The sequence below is a fragment of the Helianthus annuus genome, chromosome 15 (genome assembly GCF_002127325.2).
Source record: "Helianthus annuus cultivar XRQ/B chromosome 15, HanXRQr2.0-SUNRISE, whole genome shotgun sequence".
NCBI classification, from domain to species: Eukaryota; Viridiplantae; Streptophyta; class Magnoliopsida; order Asterales; family Asteraceae; genus Helianthus; species Helianthus annuus.
Window position 1 is genome coordinate 75,330,949 of NC_035447.2, and position 25,359 is coordinate 75,356,307.

Here is a 25,359-nt window from a genome sequence, read left to right on the forward strand (position 1 = left end):
ATCGTAGATTATGATGTTTTTTAAAAAGTTAATTTAATACCCATTCTAGTAAAAAGATCATTTATATTGATCGTATTACTAGTTGATGAGTTGTCCACTTGTTCCACATATTATCATGATCCTATTTAAGTCTTATAAAACTATTTTACAAAAACATTAAACATCCCCATTTAAGTTTTATAAAACTATTTTACTAAAAAACATTAAACATCAATAGATTCCTTTTCCGTTTAAATAATGGCTGCCAACAATGTACCTTACTTTTAGGAACATTAAATTAAATGTTGAGATACAGAATATAATACTAAAAATAATTAAATATTAACAAATAAACGTAATTAATAATTAATAAAAATAATATATGATTTTTATTATGCATACAAATAGATTGCTTCACTATAAATGGGACACACATCTTCTTCATTCCTTGCTCTCATCTCTGCAACACAAACCAATGGCTTTGCTCAATGATCTCATCAATCTCAACCTCACAGATTCCACCAACAAAATCATTGCTGAATACATATGGTTAGTTAGTTTCTTTGATCATTTTGACTTTTTGTAACATATCTTTGACTTTTTGTTCGTACGTTTCAGTTCAAGATTCTTGAATCTCTTGTTTATCACCATTTATGTATCTTTTATGCTTGGATTCTATGTGGGTTTTTGTATTTCAATCTATTTGTTCTTAGTAGCACCTAGATCTTCATTATTCGTGTATGTTTGACGTGGTCAACTATGATCTGGGAAAAGTCAACGTTTGGTAGGATGTTAGACTTTTGTTTATAGGTTTCCACCATGAAATCACTTAACATGAATCATTGTGATCTGGGGTTTTAATTTTGCATACTTGATCTTGTAGATGATCTTGAATCTTTTTCAAATTTTAGGGATTTTTGTAACTTTTGTAGTGATTATTTTGGATTTATATTAAATTTAAGCCCATTTATTACCCCATTAGATCACTCATGTTCTTCCAAATTTCTTGTAAACTCAGTTTCTAAGTAATATTATTTTAAATAATTAGAGCTAAACAACAAACGTGAATATTAAATAGTATAGTGAACATTGTTTTCATAACTGGACCGGTAATTGAATCGGCTAGATTATACTGGTTGTGATTCGGGAGAAATTACGGATTTGGTCTCTAATTTCAAAACCTTTTACGGGTTTTGTCCTTGATGTAACAAACAACGCCATCAAAGATGAAATCCATAGAAATTTGAAATTATGGACCAAATTTGTAATTTGTACCAAACCACATGGACCGTCTTTGTAATTTACTCAAATGATTTAGAAGTAAAAAAAATACAAAAAGTAAATAAATTTTGAAAATGGGGTATGACCAATCGTCTCATAACGAGTCTTTCGAGGCCTAAATAAAGGTGTTTCAAGACTACTTAACCAGGGGCGGACCTACCCTTTGGCCAGGGTGGGCGCCGCACCCCTTGAAAAAAAAAATTAGTGTATATTTTAGGGAAAAAAACCCAACCGCACCCTTTGAAAATATGGTTGAACACCTCATCCGTACCCCCAACAAATAATTTATGGGTCCGTCACTGTACTTAACCAGACCGGTTGTGTTGATGGTTCGGTTATTGATTTCTCTTCCTTAATATTGATACAGGATTGGTGGATCTGGTATGGACCTTAGAAGCAAAGCAAGAGTAAGTAGTTTGAATATGCTCAATGATCATATTGTGGTGTTCTATGCTCAATTGGTCATATAACTGATCTTTTTTTTGTCCTTTTTATAGACTCTTCCTGGACCAGTGAGTGACCCCAAGAAGCTGCCAAAATGGAACTATGATGGTTCGAGCACGGGTCAAGCCCCTGGCGAGGACAGCGAAGTGATCCTCTAGTGTGTATTTGACCCCATGATTTATATAGTTCAAATCATAACTATGTTTTTGATGTTCTTAGTGATTAATGTGATCTTGATGAATGAAACAGTCCTCAAGCTATTTTCAAGGACCCATTCAGAGGTGGAAACAACATCTTGGTATGTTTTAAGCCTTTCTTTTTTAAGTTTATGGCTTTATAACAAAATGGTGAATTTCTAACACGACATAAACCGAATTTGGGTCAGTCTCGGATTGAACCAGTAACATGTTTACCTATATTGATTATGTTTGGGGCAGCCAGGCGTGTTTGAACCGTTTGTTTTTATATTTTTTATATACAAATGTGTTTTATTTCATAACTTCATAATGATGAAAATAAAAAAAAGAGTAAATTGTCAAAATCGTCCCTGAGGTTTGGGTATGTTTGCCATTTTCATCCAAAACAACTTTTTTGTACAATATAGTCCTTTACTTTTGGGATTTTTTGCCATTTTCATCCAAACATCTATTTGCTTTATTTTTTCTATCAAACAATTGGATGAAAATGGCCAAAAATCCCAAATCTCAGGGACGATTTTGGCAAAAAAAAAGTCAGACGTTTGGATGAAAATGGCAAAAAATCCTAAAAATGAAGGACTATATGGTACAAAAAAGTTGTTTTGGATGAAAACGGCAAACATGTCCAAATCTCAGGGACGATTTTGGCAATTTATGCAAAAATATATAAAAAGATTAAGCATCAGATTTAATAAATATAAACGTAATTGTTTTATCGTATATTTTTTAAAATATTTGTCTGACTTGGTTTTCGGTTTATGTAAAATATTTGAGTTTGTATCCCCTTCAACCTACCAACATGTGGAAACCACTTGGCATATATTATATTTTATATCTGTGTATACATATGTTTAGTGTTAATTTCAAGATTCTTTGCATTTAAAAGTAAAGAGTTAAATTTCATTTTAGTCCCTGTGGTTTGGGTTATTTTGCCAGTTTAGTCCAAAGGTTTCATTTTTACCTGTGGGTTCAAAAAGGTTTCACCGTTGCCATTTCAGTCCACTGGATTAATTTCATCCATTTTTTCTGTTAACGAGAATGAAAATTCGGTCATTTTATATGGCCGAATTGCCCTTCTAGTTAACAGAATTACATATAAAATGACCGAATTGGCCTTCTCGTTAACAGAAAAAATGGATGAAGTAAACTCAGTGGACTATAATGACAACAGTGAAACATTTTTGGACCCAAAGAGGAAAAATGAAATTGGACTAAACTGGCAAAATAGCCCAGGGACTAAAATGGCATTTAACTCAAAAGTAAATTATTGACCTTAATGTTCATTGGGAGTACTTTTAGAAAGGACATAACTTAATTTTTCATTTTAAACGTGACAAAAACATTGTAACTTTTATTTAATTGTTTTCTTTATTACGTACTGATACACATTAAAATATTTTCAAGAACATCTTTTATTAACATTTAAAATGTTACACAAAGATTTCATTTTATAAACCTTTGATACATATTTCTTAATTCACATGTAATATAGGTGATCTGTGATGCTTACACTCCAGCCGGTGAGCCGATCCCAACGAACAAGCGCCACGCTGCTGCCAAAATCTTCAGCCACCCTGAAGTCGAAAAGGAAGTTCCATGGTACATTTCCCATTTTGCCCTTGGCAAAGTCAACCGAATCACGACTACAATAGTACTTAACGTTTTCTAACATGCGTGTTAGGTACGGTATCGAGCAGGAATATACCTTGTTGCAGAAGGACATCAACTGGCCCTTGGGCTGGCCTCAAGGAGGGTTCCCTGGGCCTCAAGTAATAAATATTATTTACACATTTTTTTCTTTATTTTTTGTTATTAGTTTTAACTTAATTATACCGGTTTAATGCGATTTAGGGACCGTATTATTGCGGTATCGGTGCTGATAAGGCGTTTGGACGCGATATAGTTGATGCACACTACAAAGCTTGTTTGTATGCTGGTATTAACATTAGTGGCATCAATGGTGAGGTCATGCCGGGCCAGGTAAACACATTTCTACCCAATTTTGAATACGGGCCACCAATGGTTGGGTCGGGTCGGGTTATGTATCGGGTTGGATTTTTTAAATATAGTTTGTGTGAAAAATGATTGCGCATTTTAAGAAAAAGATGTAGAAGGTTTATGACATTGAAATAAATAATTGGCGATATTTGACCTGTTTCCTTTTAAGCTATTATTTTTATGTCACGTTGAACTTACATTTTAAGCGATATGCAGTGGGAGTTTCAAGTCGGGCCGTCAGTTGGTATATCTGCTGGTGATGAGATTTGGGCTGCGCGATACATTCTGGAGGTAACCCGAGAACTTTTTATGTTTTAGCGGTGAAAGATGGAAAAGATGTGTTGTACTTTTACATGTTTTAGATGATTAAAATGTGTTTTTTTTTCTTTAACAGAGGATAACTGAGATCGCTGGAGTCGTCGTCTCATTCGACCCGAAGCCTATTCCGGTGAGTTTTTTTATAAAGAAAGTTCTTCAACTTATATTTGTAAAAAAACAACAAATTATATAACTTATTTATTCATCAGGGAGATTGGAATGGTGCTGGAGCACACACAAACTACAGGTAATTATTTAAAATCTACTAAATAAAACTATAAAAATGAACAAAAAACTATAAAAAATGAACTTTATTCTTAAGTGTTGACCCCGCTCGTTACGTGATGTTTTAGCACGAAATCGATGAGAGAAGAGGGTGGATACGAGATCATAAAGAAGGCTATCGAAAAGTTGGGTTTGAGGCACTCTGAACACATTGCTGCGTACGGGGAAGGCAATGAACGTCGGCTGACGGGCCGCCATGAGACCGCCAACATCAACACTTTCAAATGGGTACTGTAATCTTTAATTTCTGTTTCATGCAGGGTGTAAACAAGCCGAGCCGAGCTAAGCCGAGCCTAGCCTAGCCCGAGCTCGGCCAGGGATGGCTCTATTGTATATATGTTCTAATTTTTACTAATAATATAAAAGATACATATTAGCATATTTTAATATAACAATTATTATTATGTAAATTTATATATTGAGGATATTAAAAAATGTATGCAAAGAGTTGGCTCGAGCCTAGTCAAGTTTGGGCCCGAGCTCGTTTAAGCTTGCCTTGATTCAAGCTTTTAACGAGCCGATCACAAGTGATTTATACCGAAGTTTTATGTAAACATTGCAACATAATCTTGATCTGACATCTTATGTTGTGTGGCAGGGGGTGGCGAATCGTGGTGCATCCATTCGTGTCGGGAGAGATACAGAGAAAGAAGGAAAGGGCTACTTTGAGGATCGTAGGCCCGCTTCGAACATGGACCCGTACGTTGTTACATCGATGATTGCGGAGACCACAATCTTGTTGTGAAATCCATGAATCTTGGTTGCCTTGGTGATGTCTCCCAGTTGGCAATAACGTTGGTGCATTTTCTTGTCTAATAACATTTGGGTTTCAATGTTTTGTCATATTTTTTTTTCTTTGTTGTTTTTGCTACATTTGGGTTTTTATCGATGTAGTATGTTTAGACATGAAAGTTTGGATACATTTATATATGAATAAGCTGATCGTTTACGTCGCTAGACTATCAGTGACAACAACACAATTTGATGTGTATGATAAGTAACGAGCTCATCCTGACTTGACCCAAGTTTCATGAGATAAGGAGTTTGGGGTGGTGGGTGGTCCATTGGTAAAGACAAAATCTTTTAACACTTGGATTGGGAAAGGAAATATCTTGGGTTCAAGTCTCAAAGATTAATAGAAATTAACAATTAAAAAAAAGTAGTTGAATAATAATAAGGGCAAGTTGAAAGGAAACATTGTCAAATTGTGTCTTAAATTGGTAAACTAGCCAAGCATGTGATTAAATGTTTGTTAAGAAACATGTTTGTATTTATTCTAGATTTAGGGGGTGTTTGGGATTCCTTATTTAACTCAAAAATGACTTTTTGGTAAAAGAACTTATGATTTATCCAAAATGAGTTTTTAAAAAAGTGTTTGGATGAGTTTATATTTAGGGGGTGTTTGGGATTGCTTATTAACTCAAAAATGACTTTTTGGCAAAAGAACTTATGATTTATCCAAAATGAGTTTTTAAAAAAGTGTTTGATGAGTTTATGAGATGGAAAAAGTCAATAAGTTGTTTTAAAAAGTGTTTAGATGAGCTTATGAGGTTGGACAAGGTAATATTTCATGAAAAGTTAAAAGGAGTTTTAAAAAGCCAAACATTATTTTGACTTATTGGCTTTTTTTCAAAAGCCAATAGCCAATAAGTCAATAAGGTGTTTCAAAAAGTTAAGCCAAACACCCCCTTAATTGTGCGTCACAACATTTAACTATGAAAAAGAAAAGAATGGTTTTTGAGTGAAAATTGTTCCGAGTGTAATCACATAGCTTGTCTTTCTTTGAAATTTGGATTTTTCAAATATAGAAACATGGTTATGTAAGGTTATCTTAGTCCTAACATAGTCAACGTTCAAAATTTTGACCAATCAAAAATAGTTAAGTGTTTTTTAATTAATTAATAAAAATAAAAAATTAATAATGAGATAATGATGGGTAGGGGCTTTATGACTACGCTCTCTAGTGATATAACGCCTCACAAAGCCCCTGTATGATGTGGCGTCCCACTTGTCGCATAACGCACCCAAAGAGGCTTTATGACTACACATCGCCTTACGTATTTTGAATGGCAAATTTATTTATTCTTGTGGGACTTAACCCAAGATACCTAAATAGGTGTTTTGAGAGACTTTGCTTTTAGTTATGTGTTTTTGGTTATGGAAATTGTTTGAAGAACAAGAATATTTAAAAATATAAAAAACAACATGGTTAATTTAAGTTTTAATCATATAATTGTGTGTTCTGTGAAAAACTGAAAAACAAAAAAAAATTATGTTTAATTGTGATAACAACATGATTGCATAACAACATGATTTTACTTACTCATCCTAAGTAAAGAGGATTTGATTCCTTATCATTTTTTTTTAACTTTTCTTTTCCTTGTTGATATTGTTTTCTTTGGCTTACTTTTTTCCATTATTGACATTGTTTTCTTGTCATTATTGCTATTGTTTTCTTTCGCTTACTTTAATAATGTAAATTTGTTAGGTAGCCATATGTTTTTCTTTGATTGCATATGATATCCCTACATACATCTGTCATGTTTTCTATTTTCACTCGAAACCTGTTTTTTCTTTGATTGCATATCCCTACAATTTTTTTTTGAACGGTAACTTTCATTAACAACAAAACCCCAACCTACCACAAACCGGCAGGCTAGAAACACAACAAGACTACTTATTCCGGTCCCGGAATTAGACAACGGTAACTTTCATTAACAACAAAACCCCAACCTACCACAAACCGGCAGGCTAGAAACACAAGACTACATATTCCGGTCCCGGAATTAGACAACGGTTTACCTATAAATAGGTAACCTAAATGACGTGTTGCGGCGCCTTTATAAAGTCGCCAGCGTGTCTTGCTAAATATGCCACCATGTCTAAGCCCTCAAATAACTATTTAACAATTACAAAACAAGTCCCTTGACTTGTGAATATCCCTTATTTGATTTGATTTTTTTTATTAAAATGTGTTGATTAACTTTTTAAAAAATGTTAAATACCCAATTGTGTTTATTTTTTTATGCGTGACATTTCGGTACAAATTTATATTCAAAATAGAGTAATTTTTAACATCATAAACTATGTACCCCTAGTGAATCAAACAAATTCTAACCAAACAACATTGGTACTGGTATTGGTGTTTTTTTTTTACATTAAAGTTGTAGCGACGATACCGATGGTCCGATGGCGATCTTGATGGAACCAATACCGGTGTTCGTTAAATATGCCTTTATTTCATTTAATTTTTTGTTTGGTTTTCTTATTCTCAATAGTAACTTGCATTCATTAACTTTCTTAAAACGTTGGATGTGTTTTTACAACATTACGGTATAAAATTGTACTGAAAATTTTTTTTTAGTATTATAAGCTATACAAGTGCCGATGCAGGTGATGCACCAAACCGATTCCTACCAAACAACTTCGGTACTGTGTCATATTATCAAAACTAATAGCGGTATTCATTTTTATGGTTTTCAATCAATTTGAAACACGTCCTTTCGGGATTATCACAAAGCGTTCATTAACTTTCCTAAAAAAGTGGGATGTGTTTAACTTTTTATCGACATCAGGGTATAAATTATAAAATTGTATTCAAAATAAAATATTTTTGGTATTGTAAGCTATACAAGTGCCGGTACGGGTGACGAACCAAACTGAATCCCACAAGACAAGATCGATACCTTCATTCGTTTTATCAAAACTAATAATAGTATTCATTTTTATGGTTTTCGATCAATTTAAAATACATCCTTCTGGGATACTTGTTTGTTTAGCCGGTGATACTCGTTTCTTTAGTCATGAAGAATCCTTAAACGATCACTCGGTTTATAAGCGCTTTGGTAACATTTAGCTCAAACGATCACTCGGTTTATATTTGTACATTTTCTTTTATAAGTTAAACTAGTTAATAGTTTAAACGATATTATTTTGCATATACCTACGTTTAATATAAACATGTATTACACGAAAAAAAAAAAGAGCACTACAACACAAGTTTTGAGATATTTGCGAATCCTTAAACTCTTACACCAAACTTACCTTTGAGAAATCATTCATGTTCTGCATTATGTGACTTCTCCCAATTCACCCCATCATAATGCTTCACCTCCACATGATTCAACGTCCCCGGATTGACACACCGATACGTAATCGCGATTCCGCTGTTGGACCGCGTTGTATAAAAGGATGTTATCCCACAAACCTTGCAAAAAGTATGCTTTGCTGAATGAGTGCCAAAAGTGTAGGTGGTGACAAACTTCTCGGAGTCTCCGAGAAGCTCGAATCGGTCGAAAGGAACGACAAAATGAGTGTTTTGTCTCATGGTACAATCCGAGCAGTTGCACCACCATGCGACGACGTTGGGTGGTGATTGGGCGCGCCATCGCACGCGTTTACAGTGGCATCCGCCGTGGTGAACCACCATGGATTCCGACATAGTTTTAAAGGTGCGGTGGTGATCGGTTGTAGGTGTAGGTGATGGTTATTTTAAGGATTGATAAGAGTTGGATGAGGAAGCAAAGAAAGTTGGCATTGTTTAAAACTGACACGTGTAGCGGTCGGGTGACTCATGTCACCATCCACCTAGCTATATTTTGCTTTACAAAATAAAGTTGTGGGGTGTGGGGCGTTGGTTTGGGGTGTTTTGGCTCCTAAACGTCAGCTGTTTCACTCTGAGTTGGCGTTGGGCCTAGCGTTGTTCCTTTGGGTATGTATTGAGCCTGGCGTGAGGCGGGGGGCTGAGTGACATGGCTGGCTTTGATTGGCTGGGTGAAATTTTAAATAGTTTAAACAACAAAAAAATTAAAAAAAAAATCCACGTGACTGGCCACACCACACCCCTAGTTTTTTAGTATTATCTTATGGATCTCACCCTCGTTACGTATCAAGCAATACCCCCAACCCAAGCCCTTCCACACCCTATATTGGCAATCGTGTTTGTTTGATTTATTATATGTGTGAATATATAATTTTCAACTTTTAACACGAATATATAAGAGGCGAGGCACCTCGAGAGTTTGGAGTCGCAATTTACTCGTTTTCAGGGCATGTTTGGCTAAGCTTATTTAAATTAAAAAGAACTTTTGGAAAAATGACTTTTGAGAAAAGGGCTTTTTGAAAAGGAGTTTTTAAAAAAAGTGTTTGGATTAGCTTATGGGGTGGGAATAGCCTATAAGTCAATAAGTTGTTTTTTAAAAAGTGTTTGGCTTATCTTATTGATGTAAAATAACTAAAAGGGACATTCTTTCATAAAAAATAAGAGGTATATTAGTAATTTGTTGTTTGAAAAGCTATAAGCTGATCAAGAAGTCACAATCTCTTAACTTTTCAAAAACTCTTTTTCCTTCATATCAAAAAGTCATTTTAAAAAGCACTTTTCCATTTGCCAAACACTACAAACAACTTATTGGCTTTTTGATAAGTCAATAAGCCAATAAATTGGTTAGAAAAGCTTAGCCAAACATGCCCTCAATCTCTTATTATTATTTTTCTACTGAAAGTGACTTTTTGGCTTTTAGAAATTATATAACCCTACAAAAAGCAACTTGGGTTGTCACTCTAGAATGAAAAGTTGCGACTTTTAAAAAACCACACATATACCCAATGGTTTGAATATAGACACAATGGTTTGGATGAAAGGTTTTAAATATATCACACCCTTTCAAAAAAGTCACAACCTTTCAAACTACTTTTAAATGGGCTTTTCTAATGGCACACCCCCTGCCTATGTACACACTTTTTCAATTCAATACGCATCGTATAGGCCTATACGATGCGTATTGAATTAAAGTAAAAAAACATGGCAGACTGACAGGTGCAGGTTATGTCTGGCGGCGGGCCTGATACGCATCGTATAGGCCTATACGATGCGTATCAGGCCGCTGTTTTTTTTAATTTATTTTTTGTTGTGTTGTGTCGAATGCGAACCCGAGAAACGAAAGAGATTTCGAGCAGTTGGTCGATGATATGATTGATAAAAGAAGCGCTTTTATCATGTGTCATATTAGATGTGTTATGGTGAGATTTTTTAAGTTTGCACAGTGAGAGAAAAGACCAGCACCTCTGTCAGTATTGTCCTTTAAATTCGCATAAACATATATTTGTTTCATAACCTCCTCCTATAAATCAACCACAACTCACCCGATACGTCTTTTTGGATCACACATGATAAAAGCGCTTCTTTAGACAATCTCGGATTATGTTCTGTTTCTTCAAGATTTACGTCTGATGTCCAAGTCTGATAACATTTGACTTCATCGGCGGCAGTCCAATGACTTTCTTGATTCACATATCCGACAATAGGGCCCACGGATCTTATGCCCACCCGAGACCGACTTCTGAATCATCATAGAAGACGTGTCGGGTTCTTCTACTAGTGGTCTGGCTTCCAATGCTCACACAGGGTGATAAACAACGCTGATATCATCATAGAAGCGTTGAGATTCAAGGGTTTATGAGTCAAAGTTAACATTCAGATTCAGATTCAGAAAGCAGATGATTTTGTACTTGGTTTATTCTCTTTTAATCTATTAGAACGATCCTTGTTTTGTCACGTACATGCGTTTAATTCCCAACATCCTTGTAGTGTTTAGAATGTTTGAAAGAAATGTTGGTTCAATACCACCGGTTTCTAACTTTATGCTTGCATCCACCACAGTGAATATTAACTTTGTTGGAATCTACGAAGAAACTGTTCAATTTCACGGTGAGTGGAGAAATTAGCGACGGAAAAATTGTTTGTATTTGTGGATTTCGGTTGGTTCAGAAACTTAACAAGAGAAGCAACTAAAAAAGCGGTGAACGGTATTTAACGTTGATGTGCACAAAATGCAACATATAAATTACATCAATTGTGGCATAAAACTAACCCTTTTTTAGTACTAATGTTGGAAAAAGTATGTTTTTGTCTTCCTTTTGTATTTTCAGGATTAAATGAGCTCAAATTAACAAAAGAAGCAAAAAGGCAGCTAAATCTAAAATAAATACAAGAAAAGGAACAAACGTGGCATCCCTGGCCTCCCCGACAGCATCTTCCAAGCAAAACAAGAGAACAGAAGGCTGAACACGCCCCATGCTCAATGAGCACGGGGGCGTGCCCAAGTGTCAGTAGAAAAGACAAAGCTGTAGAAGCTTCTATCAACCACCACGGGGGCGTGCCCAACGGACACGGGGCCATGGTCAACTCTAAGATTCGCAGAATCTGATGAAATCTTGATAGTACAGATACGCTTTTGCACACGGGGTCGTGCCCAGCGGACACGGGGGCGTGGTCAACTAATGCAAACAAACTACAATTAATGAAGAAAGAGAAGGAGGATGGGCACGGTGCGGTGCCCAATAGACACGGGGCCGTGCCCGAGCTTCTGTTCAGCCTATAAATAGGAGTGCTTGGATCACTTGCAACTCATCCCTTGGCACACCACCTCTCTCACACTTCACCCACCACCCACCACCATCACAACACCATCATCCACCACCATCATCCATTGTCCATCATAGAGTGTGTGAGTCGTCTCGGGATCCAAGATTGATCGTAAGAGTTCTTGACAATCAAAGCCATGTTTGCCTAAGTCTCTTACATCACTTAGTGAAGACAAGTGTTTAATGTAATACTTTTTATTTTTAATCTTTTCGCACTTTTTATTTGGTTATATATTAATGACTTTAATAACTAGTTTCTTATGTTGAAGGTGATTCTTCCTTATCGTTTGTCCGTGGTGTCTTGGCATTATTTTACTGTCTATATAAAATAAAAGATTTTCACCATTCATATCTCCACGGTCTATATGGAGATATGTTGGCTACCTGGTCGGGGGTTAAGGGAACGGTTTGGTAAGAGTCTTGCCATTGTTCAGTGTATAGATCCTGCAAAGGATCTGGGTCAAATTTAGTAGGACCTCCTTCAATACCCACCGGTATTGGATGGCGGGGGTCCAAACTCTTTGATCCCCTCATAAGTTAAACTACTATTAAAACTTTAACCCGGCTACATAGGACTGTATCCCTGCTGACTCAGACTACTTAGCCGAGGATAACGTCACCTTCAAAAGAGGGGTCTAACACATTATGCATTAATAACTTAATTAATTATCTTTCAATAATCCGACCCTTTAGGATTGTATCCTTGCTGACTCAAACTACTGGGTTGAGGGTAACGTCACCTTCAAAAGAGAGGCCTACTACAATAACTAAGATAATCTCTTAAAAAGTGCAAAAGTGCGGAAATAATCAAAGGTTATACTACACACGAGTCGGATCCAAGTGATTCATCTTGTCTATCTGTTTTTACTTTTATTTTATTTTTCAGCATTTTAGTTAGTTTTATTTTTCTAGTTTAAAATCCTTTTTTCTAACTTTTTGATTTGATTAGACGTTGAGGATAAACCGGTACTAAAAGCTCTTGTGTCCTTGGACGACCTCGGTATCTTACCAACACTATACTACGTCCACATGGGTGCACTTGCCCATATGTGTGTTTAGTGTTAGTAAATATTGTGTTTTATAAATTTAAAACTTGGCTAAAAAGTGTAAAAGGGCTTTAAAATATACACCTAAAATATATTACACTTCACGCACATCAACGTACACACTTTGATGTGTGGTAAAATACACATATTTCCCCGTGTAAAGTGTATTATTTTTGTATAGTTTTTATTTAGTTTTAGTGTTATTTTATATTTATTTTTTTTTGTTTTGCTAGGTCCTGGTACAAATGGAGCAAAAACGAGTAATATGGAAATAACCAGCCAGTCGGGCAGAGTGGGATGCCAGGGACCTAAGAAAAATTGGCGCTATTTTTTCCTTTTAAGAGAATGAAATTTAGTTGGACGTGTACCATGCTTGGGCCGGTCATATGATCACACATTGCAAAAAGTTTTTATGGGCTCTAAAGGAAGTCATGAAGTGAGGAGGAACCCACTAGATTTTCTTAGATGGCAAGGAGATAAATAATAAAAAAACCCTACAAGAACTTCATATATACAGAGCAAGTGGACGTGAAGGAAGGCACGAAAAAAGAAGTAATATTTTGTGGCGGTTGGGTTCGAAGAGAGGCACAGAAGGCAATTATAAAGGACGGCAGTATATACGACAGAAGGGGCGATCTAGACAAAAAGGTTTTTGGTTCGAGGGTTCAAGCCGCCATCAAGATTCAAGTCCGGGTTTGATATTTATTAGTATTCAATTTTGTTAATACTTTGTGTTTTCAGATTTGATACTATGTTTTATTTATTATTTGAGACTTGTTTCTTTTTAGCGACTATGATTCTTGGCTAATTCTTTCATGCTACCTGGGTTTAGATGAACTTGATGATTATAATGCGATTTTGACATGATTATGGTAATTTGATGTGATTTACATAACTTTGCCTTGTGATTGATCTTGATATTGCATGCTGGTATGTTTTGGTTATTTTATTAGTCAATAAATTCAGCGGTTTAGGCACGAAAAAATCCCCCCTAGACTTAGGATTTAATTTAATTCGTTGATCTTAGGATATTCGGGTTAGGTATTGTGTTGAGAAATTGACCCAAGTTGACTAATAATTAAAATCACTATATTAAAACTTGCATCCTCATCTTGTGACTCGAAAGACGATTAGGGTGAGCTAGGTTATTAGCTAATTATTGGTGGGTAGATTGGGTGACCGATAGCTCGGGCTCGTTTATTGCATCGTAAATAAGGTTTCCTAGGATTTCAATTATCAAAGTTGGGTTTGCTTTGCGATTTTGGGATCTTCTCTTAACATAACTGTCTCTGAGGTCAAAAGGATTCTATTTTCGTAGGATTTGGTATCGATAGCTCGAGCCGGTTCGTTCTAGCACTTCACATTTAGTCTTGATCTTTCGTTTGATACATCTCTAGCGGGGGGTTAATCGAGGGAAAAAGATATTTAACCATTGTCATTGTCAAATTAGCATTGCATGATTTTAGGGATTCGATACCTAGGTAGTTATCTCCCATCACTGTCTGCTTCCCGTCACTTCACCACCTTGCTTGCTTTCTTTGTTCTTTTGTTTACTCACGTTAGTATAATTAGGAAAAAAATAAAAATACAAATAAAACCAGTTAAGTATTAGTTGAGTCAGAGTCTAGTTTAGCATCGCTAGTGTCTCATGGGTTCGATACTCGGACTTCATTAGGCTTTACTACGTACGATAGGTACACTTGCCTGTCAGTGGTCTAGCATTTAGAGAGTCTTAGTTTATAAATTTAAAACTAGGGTGTCTAGATTAGGTTTAGTTTTTACAAGACCATATTTTGCACATCAAGTTTTTGGCGCCGCTGCCGGGGACACTTAGGCGATTGCGTTATTAGCTTTGTCTGAACTTATTTGTTTAATTGGTCTTATTTGTAGTTTGAGTTTTAGGGTTTGTGTCTAGTAGTAGTGTGTCTAGTCTTTTTTTTTAAATTTATTTTTATTAGTTGTTTTTATATATTTATATCATGTGTTTTATCTGTGGAGGACCCCATTACACCAAATATTGTCCAAACGATTCGGGGTGTCCCATAGATTTCGATGCTAACCTTCTTGTGCAGCCACAGTCATATCAGTCTTGGAATTGGCAACCGAAACAAACAGCAGAGGACTTTCGTGATTGGTTTAAGGCTGCTAATGAAGAAAATGAGAGGGCAATTCAAGCCGCATTTGATATTTTAAATCCACAGAGCTTGAAAAGCCAAAGCCGTTGCACGTATGATGTGAATGGAAATTATTCAGGATATCAAACGGCCGATGGTAAGAAGGATTATACAATTTTAGATTCGGGGGGAGAAATATGCATTGAGAGTCCACTGCAAGGTAAATATTACGATTCTAGTTTTAATTATTATAATTCTCATGAATCAGATTTACCCTTGTCTTGTGAGAATGATGTTGTGCAGGTTTCACATTTTGAGCCCTTGAATGAAGAAGATGAGGATCACACTCATGAATCGGAGACGATAATGGACGTTGAAGTCCCACCTCCGGTTCAACAAGTCGTTAATTCCAGCTATTGGTGTCCCACGCCATGGAATATCGATGATGGCTTTTGGAGTGATGATGATGAGGGGGTAGTAGAAGAGGCAGAGTTAGAGGTGCCCGACTACACCGCAACCCAAAGAGAAGAAGTTTGTGAGCCACTAGACAAGATGGAAGATGCGAAAATTGAGGAGCATGTACCATCTTGGGAGGAGGAGTTTGGTGATGAGCTGGTAGGTTTGCCAACTCTTGAAGATGAAGAATTTGACCCGGTTGGCGATCTCGCCTATCTAGAGACATTACTTGTAGAGACGCCGACCATGGAGATCAAATATATACCAAACAAAGAAGAAGTGAAAGTGGCTGAGGAGTTTGATAGCCGGACCGTGGAAAAGCTAGAAGTTGGATCGCCAACATATTTAAAATCACGGGAGAAGGCACAAAAATGCTTGGATCAACATAGTTCGAGGATTCAGAGATGGTGTAAACAGAAGCAAAGGGAGAAACTGAAGTGCAAAGACAACCATCTTCCTCATTACATGCATCGTATCAGGTTTGGTCCAGGTAAATTTAAGTTTCGGTGGTCTGACCCGTTAAGATTTTTTAAAATATTTTATTATTCCACTAAAAAATTTCTAAATGTTTATGAGGACCGGGTGGAATTAAATGGGTTAGACCGGGTTCAGATAAAGGAGAAACCTCCCGATTAAATTCAAGTGTGAGGAGGTTTTGTAGAGTTTGTTAAATTTATATATTTTGTATATTTTCGGTAGTTTGTAGAGTTTGTATTTTGAGTCGTTTATTTTGTACCATGAGTCTAATTTAGTAGTTTTGAGTCGTTTTTTTAGTGTCGGTACTGCTTTGGTTTTTCTTGTTTTTGTTTATGCAGGTTTGAATGTGTACCATCCGTACTCAATCTCCATTCGGGTGATTTCGGAGCTGTTAAACAGATATCAAGCATTTTCCAAGTGTACCAGTCAGAGTCAAAGCCGGTCGCGAATGGAATGCTATACGATCGAGCTGGATCGTGTACGAGTTCGGATTGAAGACGCGCGCAGCTGACACTGATTTTTATCCTAACCAGCTAAGTCCTTTCCAATTCGTTATCTTTTGTATATTATTTTAGGTTTTATTTCTTATTTATTTTTAGTTGTCTTTCATCCTACATTGGGGACAATGTAAATTTTAAGTGTGGGGATGGGAGACTACGTCTTTTTAGGTAGAATTGAGTCAAAAAAAAAAAGAGAAAAAAAGAAAAAAAAATTAAAAATTTGAAAAAGAAAAAAAAGAGTTGGTTTTGTGAGTCCCGGTCTTTAACACGTAGAAAACAAGAACCTTTTCAAAACGTCGGTCAAAAACGGTTTAATTGTCGAATCTGCGAGTCGGAGAGCACTTGTTTCTTTAAGTTGCGGGATAGTAGGTTGACTGAATCGATTTTTGGGAGTAAAAGGTTCTGGGATGCCTAGGACAGTGGATGGAGCCGGAGAGTTAATTGGTTGTGCATTGTTGATATCGGTAGCCCTTATTTACCACATGATAGTGAGATTTGAGCCTTTATATGTTCATATTTATATGTTCATTACTTTCGTTTCATGTGTGTTTACCGACTTTGTTGCATTACTTTAGAACTTGTGTGTTTTGATACAGTTTGAGACCTTCGGTTAGGGTTTAGCATGGATATGATAGAGGCATTAGGATCACCTTGTTTGTGTTACCTTTGTGTTTGACCCGTTTCACCACTACCCTTAGATACACCACTTTGAGCCTAGCCATTCGTTTGTTACCCATTGTTGATTTGATAGCCGGATCATATTTTGTATTGTTATCTTTATCTTGAAAATGGAAAAAAAAAAAAGGAAAAAAAATATGAAACAAAAAAAAAAGAGAAAAAAAAAGAAAAAGGAAAAAGAAAAAAAATAGAATAAAATTGTAGGTCAAAATGACCAATATGTTAGTGTTTTTGTTTCGTGCTTATCCGGTTTATCGTGTGATTATGTGTTTAGCCACTTATTCCCAAAAAAAAAAAAAAAAAAAACCTACCTTTAGCCCATACCTACCCATTAAAGCCCTCTTGATCCATGTCGAGTTTTAACAAATAGGTGGAAATCTGATTGGCGTACAAGCTTATATATTGTGATATTGTGAAGGGTATTGACAGTGCATAATTGATTGCTTGAAGGTAAGAAAAACTTGATTAGGTAGGCCCGTTTTCATTTAAATATTATGATTCGTCAACCTTTTGAACGTTGTAAGTCTTGCGAAACCGCTGTGTTTGATGATTCGTAGTTCGCGTTATAATTTGTTCGAGACCTGTGTTATTGTTAAGTGTTTAAGTTGGACATGTCGCTTAGGATTTTGCTTAGGGACAAGCAAAAGGTTAAGTGTGGGGATATTTGATGTGTGGTAAAATACACATATTTCCCCGTGTAAAGTGTATTATTTTTGTATAGTTTTTATTTAGTTTTAGTGTTATTTTATATTTTTTTTTTGTTTTGCTAGGTCCTGGTACAAATGGAGCAAAAACGAGTAATATGGAAATAACCAGCCAGTCGGGCAGAGTGGGATGCCAGGGACCTAAGAAAAATTGGCGCTATTTTTTCCTTTTAAGAGAATGAAATTTAGTTGGATGTGTACGATGCTTGGGCCGGTCATATGATCACACATTGCAAAAAGTTTTTATGGGCTCTAAAGGAAGTCATGAAGTGAGGAGGAACCCACTGGATTTTCTTAGATGGCAAGGAGATAAATAATAAAAAAACCCTACAAGAACTTCATATATACAGAGCAAGTGGACGTGAAGGAAGGCACGAAAAAAGAAGTAATATTTTGTGGCGGCTGGGTTCGAAGAGAGGCACAGAAGGCAATTATAAAGGACGGCAGTATATACGACAGAAGGGGCGATCTAGACAAAAACACTACAAAAAAATGCCACTTAGTGGCACACATTTTTAGTGGTATTTAACTTTTATGCCATTATTGTAGGTTTTTAATGGCACTTTATGTATATTATATTTGATTGACACAATCTTTTAGTGGCATTTAGTTTTAATGCCACTAATTTAGGTTTTAGTGGCACTTTTCATGTGCCATCTTTATTCTTTACACATTTTAATGACATTTAGGTTATATATATGTCACTGATTCACAATTTCACTTTCACTTTAACATTTCCCTCCTAAAAAATTTCACCATTTTTACCTCCAAACTTTTCCTAAAATTTAAATTAATTTCTGTTTTTCCCTCCAACAAAATTTACATTATTATTTATTTTTTCCCCTCCAACAAAATTTCTCTCAGAAAAAAAGAAGTTTCCCTCTCACTTGCCAGTTTTCCTCTCCCCCTCGTCTCTCTCATTCGCTGTGGTGTCCAAGTTTGCTTTCAATCGTTCTTCAAAACTACAGGTGTTTCGCTTGTGTTTTTTCTAGGTCCTACTCTTGAGGTACGATATGTACACTATTGGGTTTCTTATCTCATAAGAAAGCCCTAACCCTAGTTCCCCGTTTGGTGTTTCTCTTCAAAAATTATCATCAGTAGGTACGACATGTTAAATTTTGAGTTTCTTATTTTATAAGAATCTGTTTAATTTTTCAAAATCACGTTGCCATGATTTGTCCATCGGTTTATGTTTGCTAATATCATTAGGAACAAAGTGTGAAATTACTATCCATTGCTGAATATTACTAAAAGTATATTTTTGTGCTAGGGATTATATTACACCCGATCAAGGGTTATTATATATACTTGCGCATACCAAATTTCATAAGTATTTCCTTTGATCTTTACTGATGAATTTAGGATTTATACCAATGAATTACCGAGAAGGCCCCAATTTAAGACTTCGCTTTAGGCCCCCAAGATGTTGAGCGACCCCTGAACTGATATTACATGTTTGCTTTAATGATCGGTTTTTGGATTCTTAATTAGAGGGATATATGCAATTTATGCTTGGTTTAATTAAGATGTAGACAATAAATATAGGTTTGCTAAATTTTGAAGGGCTAGCCGATTTACACTTGACGGGAATCTTGATGTTCATGTTATGTTTAGACAAGTATAAAAGAGTGACAATCATATTATGTTTAGACAAGTTTAAAACTGAAAATTAGTTTCCCACATAAATTATCTTCCCTCAAATGTGTTCCTAGTCTTAGGGGGTGTTTGGGTTAGCTTATTTTGGAGCAACTTATGACTTATTGACTTATAAAAGTTAATAAGTTATTTGTTGAGTGTTTGGGTTAGCTTATGTTGAAGGATTTTATGCCTTGAGAAGTCATTTTTGAGAAGTTAGAATTTCTAACTTCTCACTTTTGACTTATATAAGTTAATAAGTTAGTTTTGAGAAGGAATGCCAAACACCCACTTAGTCTCTCAGAAATTGCCAGTTCATTATTGGTGGTCTCTGTTCATCGTCTTGGACTTGGATCTGCGGATATCCAAACAGACCAAGCTTCTGATTTTTAAAAGTAAAAAAACCTACTTTAGAATAGTCGATCGTTGAAGGTAAAGTTTATGTCCTGATTTGATTGAAGTTTCCTTCTTTGTAATTTGCTAATCTGTTCACTTTTCTTGTTTATTCTATTAGTTTGCTTGAATTATTGTGTTAATTTGGATATGTTGGTTTTAAAATTATTTATTTAATCCCTGGAGTATATGTCTTGGTATTAAAAAAGGTTTTATGTGATGTGTATGAACTCAATTGCACCATTGTTGAGTCAACATATGTAATTAACTTTCATCATATCATGCATTCTGTTATGCCCATCTTCGTTCTTTTCTTCTTTAGAGATTCTGATCATCGACATTAAAAGATTATTTTATATTACAACAGGCTTAAGTTATGGATTAGTTTGTTTTGTGCAACAATGCCCAAATCTGTGATGCGCCAAACTGTTAATGCCAAGACAAGAGAATATTAGGTTTTCCTTTACTCTGGCAATCACCTTCCTGTTTGATTCAGAATCAGGATTGAATTCTGCTAATTTTGTTACCTGAGACAATTTTATAATTTAATTATGCAGCTCTCTAAAGTTGTATATGAAGGGCAGTTCATGGATGTGAGATGCTATGGCCTATAAATGAACTTTCAGTCAATGAAAGGTACATATCCCTTTCTTTATAGCTAGGCTCTATTGTTTGACGTTTAGAAATTAATTTAATTTAGTGATCATTAACTATATTTAGTATTTGAAGTTCTTATGGTTTGGTAACCAAACCACATTATTCATACCTAGAAACAGATTTGATTGCATTATTTTTTTCTTGAGCTTATGGCCTTGGATGCAACTTTCATTTCAAAGGTAAACAATCGTGTTTTTTTTTTGAAAACATACAATCTACTTGACATTTTAGTTTATTAATTTGTTACTTTATTTCTAGGTTCTACATATATGTGAAGTTAAACGAGGTGAGTGGATGCATTTGTATGGGACAAATCCCCACTAAGTGCTCATACAAAGTGAGTGTTGGTCCATATTTTATGGAAAGTCCCCATGTATTGTTACTGTCTACAAGGGTGTAGCTTAGTGGAAGGTGGGGTTGCCCCCCAGTGTTTTGGTTAGAAGTGTAAAATATTCGATTTTTTGTCCGAAAATTTTAAAATTATATAGGATTGTCCCCCTAATTATGTTGCCTAAATATTTATACAATATATAAATTGGGTCCCATGACTTTTCCCCCGTCGGAACTTTTGGTCAAGCTCCGCCACTGACTGTCTATGTACTTAAACAATGGCATTTGGGTCCAGGAATTCTACAAATGTTTTCTTGTTTTTTTATAGACTTTTGAGTCATTTGGTTAATTTCACAGCAAACAACAGCTGATGCCTTTGTTCCATTCTCTGGCTCCTCCATTGCATCATTATGTGTGAAAGCAATGCCATCACACCGCGACCTACAGTTGTCACACGTCGGCCTACCTTTGTTGGTCGTCTCCTGATTTCTGAGTGATCCACTTGAATTTGTAAGTTTTATTTTCCTTTTTTCCTAAAACTTGGTATTTTCAGTTGACACTTGGGCATGTTATAAATTGTAAGTAGCCTTTTGACCCACTCTTTTAGACTTTACTTGTATAACTAATTAGTTTTGCTTAATTGAGACTATATTTTCTGTAAAGAGTTATTTCTTGCTTACAAAGTCAGTTCAAAATATCAATTTTGACATTTTTTGTGATATTTGGTGTGGAAATATGCTGCCAACATCTAAGTTCAGTTGCTTGTCTAGTGAAGAGGACCTTGTATTACAGCTAGGGGTGTAAACGAGCTGAGCTACTCGAGATTGGCTAGTAAAAAGCTCGAAACAATCCGGGCTTAATTCAACACATTTACTTTTCCAGGTAGAAGAAGCTCAGCAGAAATGGTGTGTGGCGTTTACCAAAACGAAAAACAAGCTGAAAATTGCATTTAATAAACAGTAAAAAGTGGCGAACATAGAAGATATCAGGTGAGTAGTGTCTGGTTATGTTTTGTATTCGGTTGAACCATAGCCTATTTACTATTTTAATGTAGTTTAATCATCCATTAGTGGTTTCATATGCCTTTCCTAATAGATCTAGTTTATAGACAATAGTAGAGTGTACAAGGGGTTGAGAGTTTTGGTTGATAGGTTAACTTTGGACCAGTGGCGAAGTTGTAAAGAATTCACCAAATTATGTGACTAAAAGGTGTAGATGTTGGAGCAGATGCTCACATAAGGATGGCATTCAGTAAGTCGAAAAGACTTGAGATGGTGATCATGTAATTGGGATAACTACAATTAGACTTAGGTTAGCTGGTGTAGATCAATTTGATACAATTAGACGAACCTGTACTTATTCACCGATGAATCTTCATTTTTATTTGGTAAATATGGGAGTTACCCTTTTGTGTTAATCTTCATTATCATTTATTTTAATTGAAATTTTGTGTTAATCTTCATTATCATTTACTTAATTGAAATTGGAGCTTTGGTATTGATAAAAAATGTTTGCTGGATGATGTTGTAGGGTTTTTTTTATAGTTATTATTGCATTTTGTGCAGTACTTTTTCCGTCCCCAAAAGTTCCAATTTTGAGTTTTGGTGGATTAAATCAAAGTACTATTCCAATCTTAAAGTGATGCCATAATATTAGATTCTAGTGTTTTTGTGTAGTAGAAGATGGTTATGATTACGTTGCAACCATGAAATTGATCATTGTCAAATTTTAAATGGAAATCAATGAACCCCTTTCACACTTGAAGCTAGATGTTAAAGGATATTGTATTTTCTTGTTTCATAGAGTAAAGAGATTGAATAACTTTACGACGATAGCAGAATCATTGTGTGCATATATTTTTTATGTTTTTAACAGGTAACTACGACATGTTATAGCTACTTTGGCACCTGACAGAGCGCTGCAATTCTCATGCACTGATGCATGCATGATGCACTGATGCAGACTGTTATAACTTTTCTTATTCTGATGCACTGATGAAGGCATGATAAGCAATCCAGCTTAACAAAGGAAACACATACGTTTTTAGTCAACTGGTTGCTTAGTACTTTCTCTCTAACAGTCTCTTTTTGTGTTCGTTTTTATTTCTCAGGGGCGCAGTGGTGGTGATGTCTACGGAGCTTACGGTAGTTATTCTTATGGACGTGGTGGTAGTGTTGGGTACGTGTATACACTATGGTTTTTATGTAGTAGAGATCAATTGATAATAATCTTTTACTGATGCAGATATTTGCATAATTTATTGTCGCAGGGGTTCAAGGCACATCCCTGCTTCTAGAAGGCGGGATTATAATTACTGACGGGTAGTGATGGTTTCTTCTTTATTTAGGTTTTGAGCCGTCCAATAGTTATCTTTAGTGGTGGTTAATGTAATGTTAAGTTTGTGAAAGCGTGTGCAGTAAAACTGAGCCTCTTATGTTAACTTAACCCTGTTTCCTTTCCATTCCCTATAAAACAGCCGAAGCCTGAAGCCAGCCTAAACAACCAGAAGACCGGTTGAACCGAACCAGTTATGGCCCACCTTAAGAGGATAACTGAACCAGAAGACCATGTTTCGACACTATTTTACCAAGGTTTCGTTTCTTCATTTCCATAAAACATGTGCCTTGATCATATTCCAAACCTTTGACACTTTGTATTGTTCTCTTTTTTATTGCATTGTGTAAAGATTTTCTGGTCCTTTTGACCCTATAAGAGCCGCTTTCAAACACTAATATTACTTGTAACTTGTCCATGCAATCCCTTGAGGAGCTCCTATAAAAAGAACCCCCCTGAAGCATCTCAGACTCGTTTTTTGGGCGTTTTGCCTTGAGGCGCACACCTCAATCGTTTTTTAAACCATGGATAAAGCGTAAACATTCTCATCATGAACTCTCTTTTTGTTAGGTGAAGGAAATTCAGCTTACTAGAGGCATTGAAAAAACCACCTAATGCTTGGTGAAGGGCTTAAAATGACGTAAAAAGAAGTGAGTTTTTTCTATTATTTACTGCTCTTACATCTTTGATAACAATGATTACAAGATCTTATAGATTTAACATGAATTGTGAAATTTCAGGTTATATACAGTGAATTGGGGCTGATGTGGGTGCAGTAAGTGCTTGGGACAACTATGAAGATTGTGAAAGAGGTTCATAAGGGCAATACAATTTTGATTATGTTTGTTAGTTATTTGTTTTGTATGTTTGTTATTTAGACTTAGGTTGACACTTATTAGGCATTTGTTTGAAACATTTGAAATGTTTGAAAGATGATTGAACTTTTAATTGAAATGATTGTATTACAATTTCTACGTACATGTTACAACTTTGTTTTTATTGAAATGTAAATAAATATAATATATGCTAGCGGCATTTAATTTAATGTGATTTTTTGTGGCAAAAAAAGGTGCCACTAAAAGTGTAAGGGTGTTTAGTGGCAGACAAAAAAGTGCCACTAAAAGGTTAAGAGCTTGTAGCGGCAGACAAAAAAAGGTGCCACTAAAAGGCTTTAGCGTCACCGTTTCTAGTGACACTTTTTTTGTGTGCCGCTCATTTCTATAGTGGTCTTTGGTGGCACTTTTTTAGTTTTTTGTGGCACCTTTTGCATGCCACTAAATGGCATTTTTTTTGTAGTAAAGGTTTTTGGTTCGAGGGTTCAAGCCGCCATCAAGATTCAAGTCCGGGTTTGATATTTATTAGTATTCAATTTTGTTAAGACTTTGTGTTTTCAGATTTGATACTATGTTTTATTTATTATTTGAGACTTGTTTCTTTTTAGCGACTATGATTCTTGGCTAATTCTTTCATGCTACCTGGGTTTAGATGAACTTGATGATTATAATGCGATTTTGACATGATTATGGTAATTTGATGTGATTTACATAACTTTGCCTTGTGATTGATCTTGATATTGCATGTTGGTATGTTTTGGTTATTTTATTAGTCAATAAATTCAGCGGTTTAGGCACGAAGAAATTCCCCCTAGACTTAGGATTTAATTTAATTCGTTGATCTTAGGATTTTCGGGTTAGGTATTGTGTTGAGAAATTGACCAAGTTGACTAATAATTAAAATCACTATATTAAAACTTGCATCCTCATCTTGTGACTCGAAAGACGATTAGGGTGAGCTAGGTTATTAGCTAATTATTGGTGGGTAGATTGGGTGACCGATAGCTCGGGCTCGTTTATTGCATCGTAATTAAGGTTTCCTAGGATTTCAATTATCAAAGTTGGGTTTGCTTTGCGATTTTGGGATCTTCTCTTAACATAACTGTCTCTGAGGTCAAAAGGATTCTATTTTCGTAGGATTTGGTATCGATAGCTCGAGCCGGTTCGTTCTAGCACTTCACATTTAGTCTTGATCTTTCGTTTGATACATCTCTAGTGGGGGGTTAATCGAGGGAAAAAGATATTTAACCATTGTCATTGTCAAATTAGCATTGC

At 35.6% G+C, this 25,359-nt stretch overlaps 2 protein-coding genes and 1 long non-coding RNA gene across 14 annotated transcripts; 2 read left to right on the forward strand and 1 right to left on the reverse strand.

Moving 5' to 3' along the window:
* The first annotated feature begins 377 nt into the window (after positions 1-377).
* Positions 378-5,482, forward strand: LOC110911886 (glutamine synthetase nodule isozyme). The gene is made up of 12 exons (XM_022156537.2): positions 378-528; positions 1,628-1,667; positions 1,758-1,861; positions 1,954-2,002; positions 3,394-3,500; positions 3,583-3,670; positions 3,753-3,881; positions 4,116-4,190; positions 4,294-4,347; positions 4,427-4,464; positions 4,571-4,730; positions 5,101-5,482. Exons 1-12 carry the CDS (start codon positions 455-457, stop codon positions 5,245-5,247), a joined length of 1,065 nt encoding a protein of 354 aa, XP_022012229.1. The 5' UTR covers positions 378-454; the 3' UTR covers positions 5,248-5,482.
* Positions 5,483-8,399: 2,917 nt separating this feature from the next.
* LOC110909769 (centromere protein V) lies at positions 8,400-8,994 on the reverse strand. The gene has a single exon (XM_022154541.2). It carries the CDS (start codon positions 8,941-8,943, stop codon positions 8,557-8,559), a length of 387 nt encoding a protein of 128 aa, XP_022010233.1. The 5' UTR covers positions 8,944-8,994; the 3' UTR covers positions 8,400-8,556.
* A 9,704-nt stretch (positions 8,995-18,698) lies between these two features.
* Positions 18,699-24,211, forward strand: LOC110911888. 12 transcript variants are annotated; one of them, XR_004881083.1, is made up of 11 exons: positions 18,708-19,003; positions 20,298-20,385; positions 20,488-20,766; positions 20,846-20,924; positions 21,275-21,427; positions 21,800-21,906; positions 23,028-23,095; positions 23,187-23,238; positions 23,394-23,508; positions 23,822-23,901; positions 23,992-24,211. It is a non-coding gene; the product is annotated as an uncharacterized LOC110911888 (long non-coding RNA). The 12 variants fall into 12 exon arrangements; XR_004881085.1 differs by having other exon boundaries at positions 18,709-19,003; positions 20,846-20,873; XR_004881080.1 differs by having other exon boundaries at positions 18,710-19,003; positions 20,488-20,566; positions 20,701-20,766; positions 20,846-21,427.
* The last annotated feature ends 1,148 nt before the right edge of the window (positions 24,212-25,359 follow it).

What these genes read in the sequence shown, in the direction of transcription:
- LOC110911886 (XM_022156537.2), top strand. Translation starts at nt 455, where the DNA reads ATGGCTTTGCTCAATGATCTCATCAATCTCAACCTCACAGATTCCACC. An exon ending in GAGGGTTCCCTGGGCCTCAA is followed by an intron (nt 3,671 to 3,752) that starts GTAATAAATATT and finishes AATGCGATTTAG; the next exon opens with GGACCGTATTATTGCGGTAT. An exon ending in GTGAGGTCATGCCGGGCCAG is followed by an intron (nt 3,882 to 4,115) that starts GTAAACACATTT and finishes AGCGATATGCAG; the next exon opens with TGGGAGTTTCAAGTCGGGCC.
- LOC110909769 (XM_022154541.2), bottom strand. Translation starts at nt 8,943, where the DNA reads ATGTCGGAATCCATGGTGGTTCACCACGGCGGATGCCACTGTAAACGC.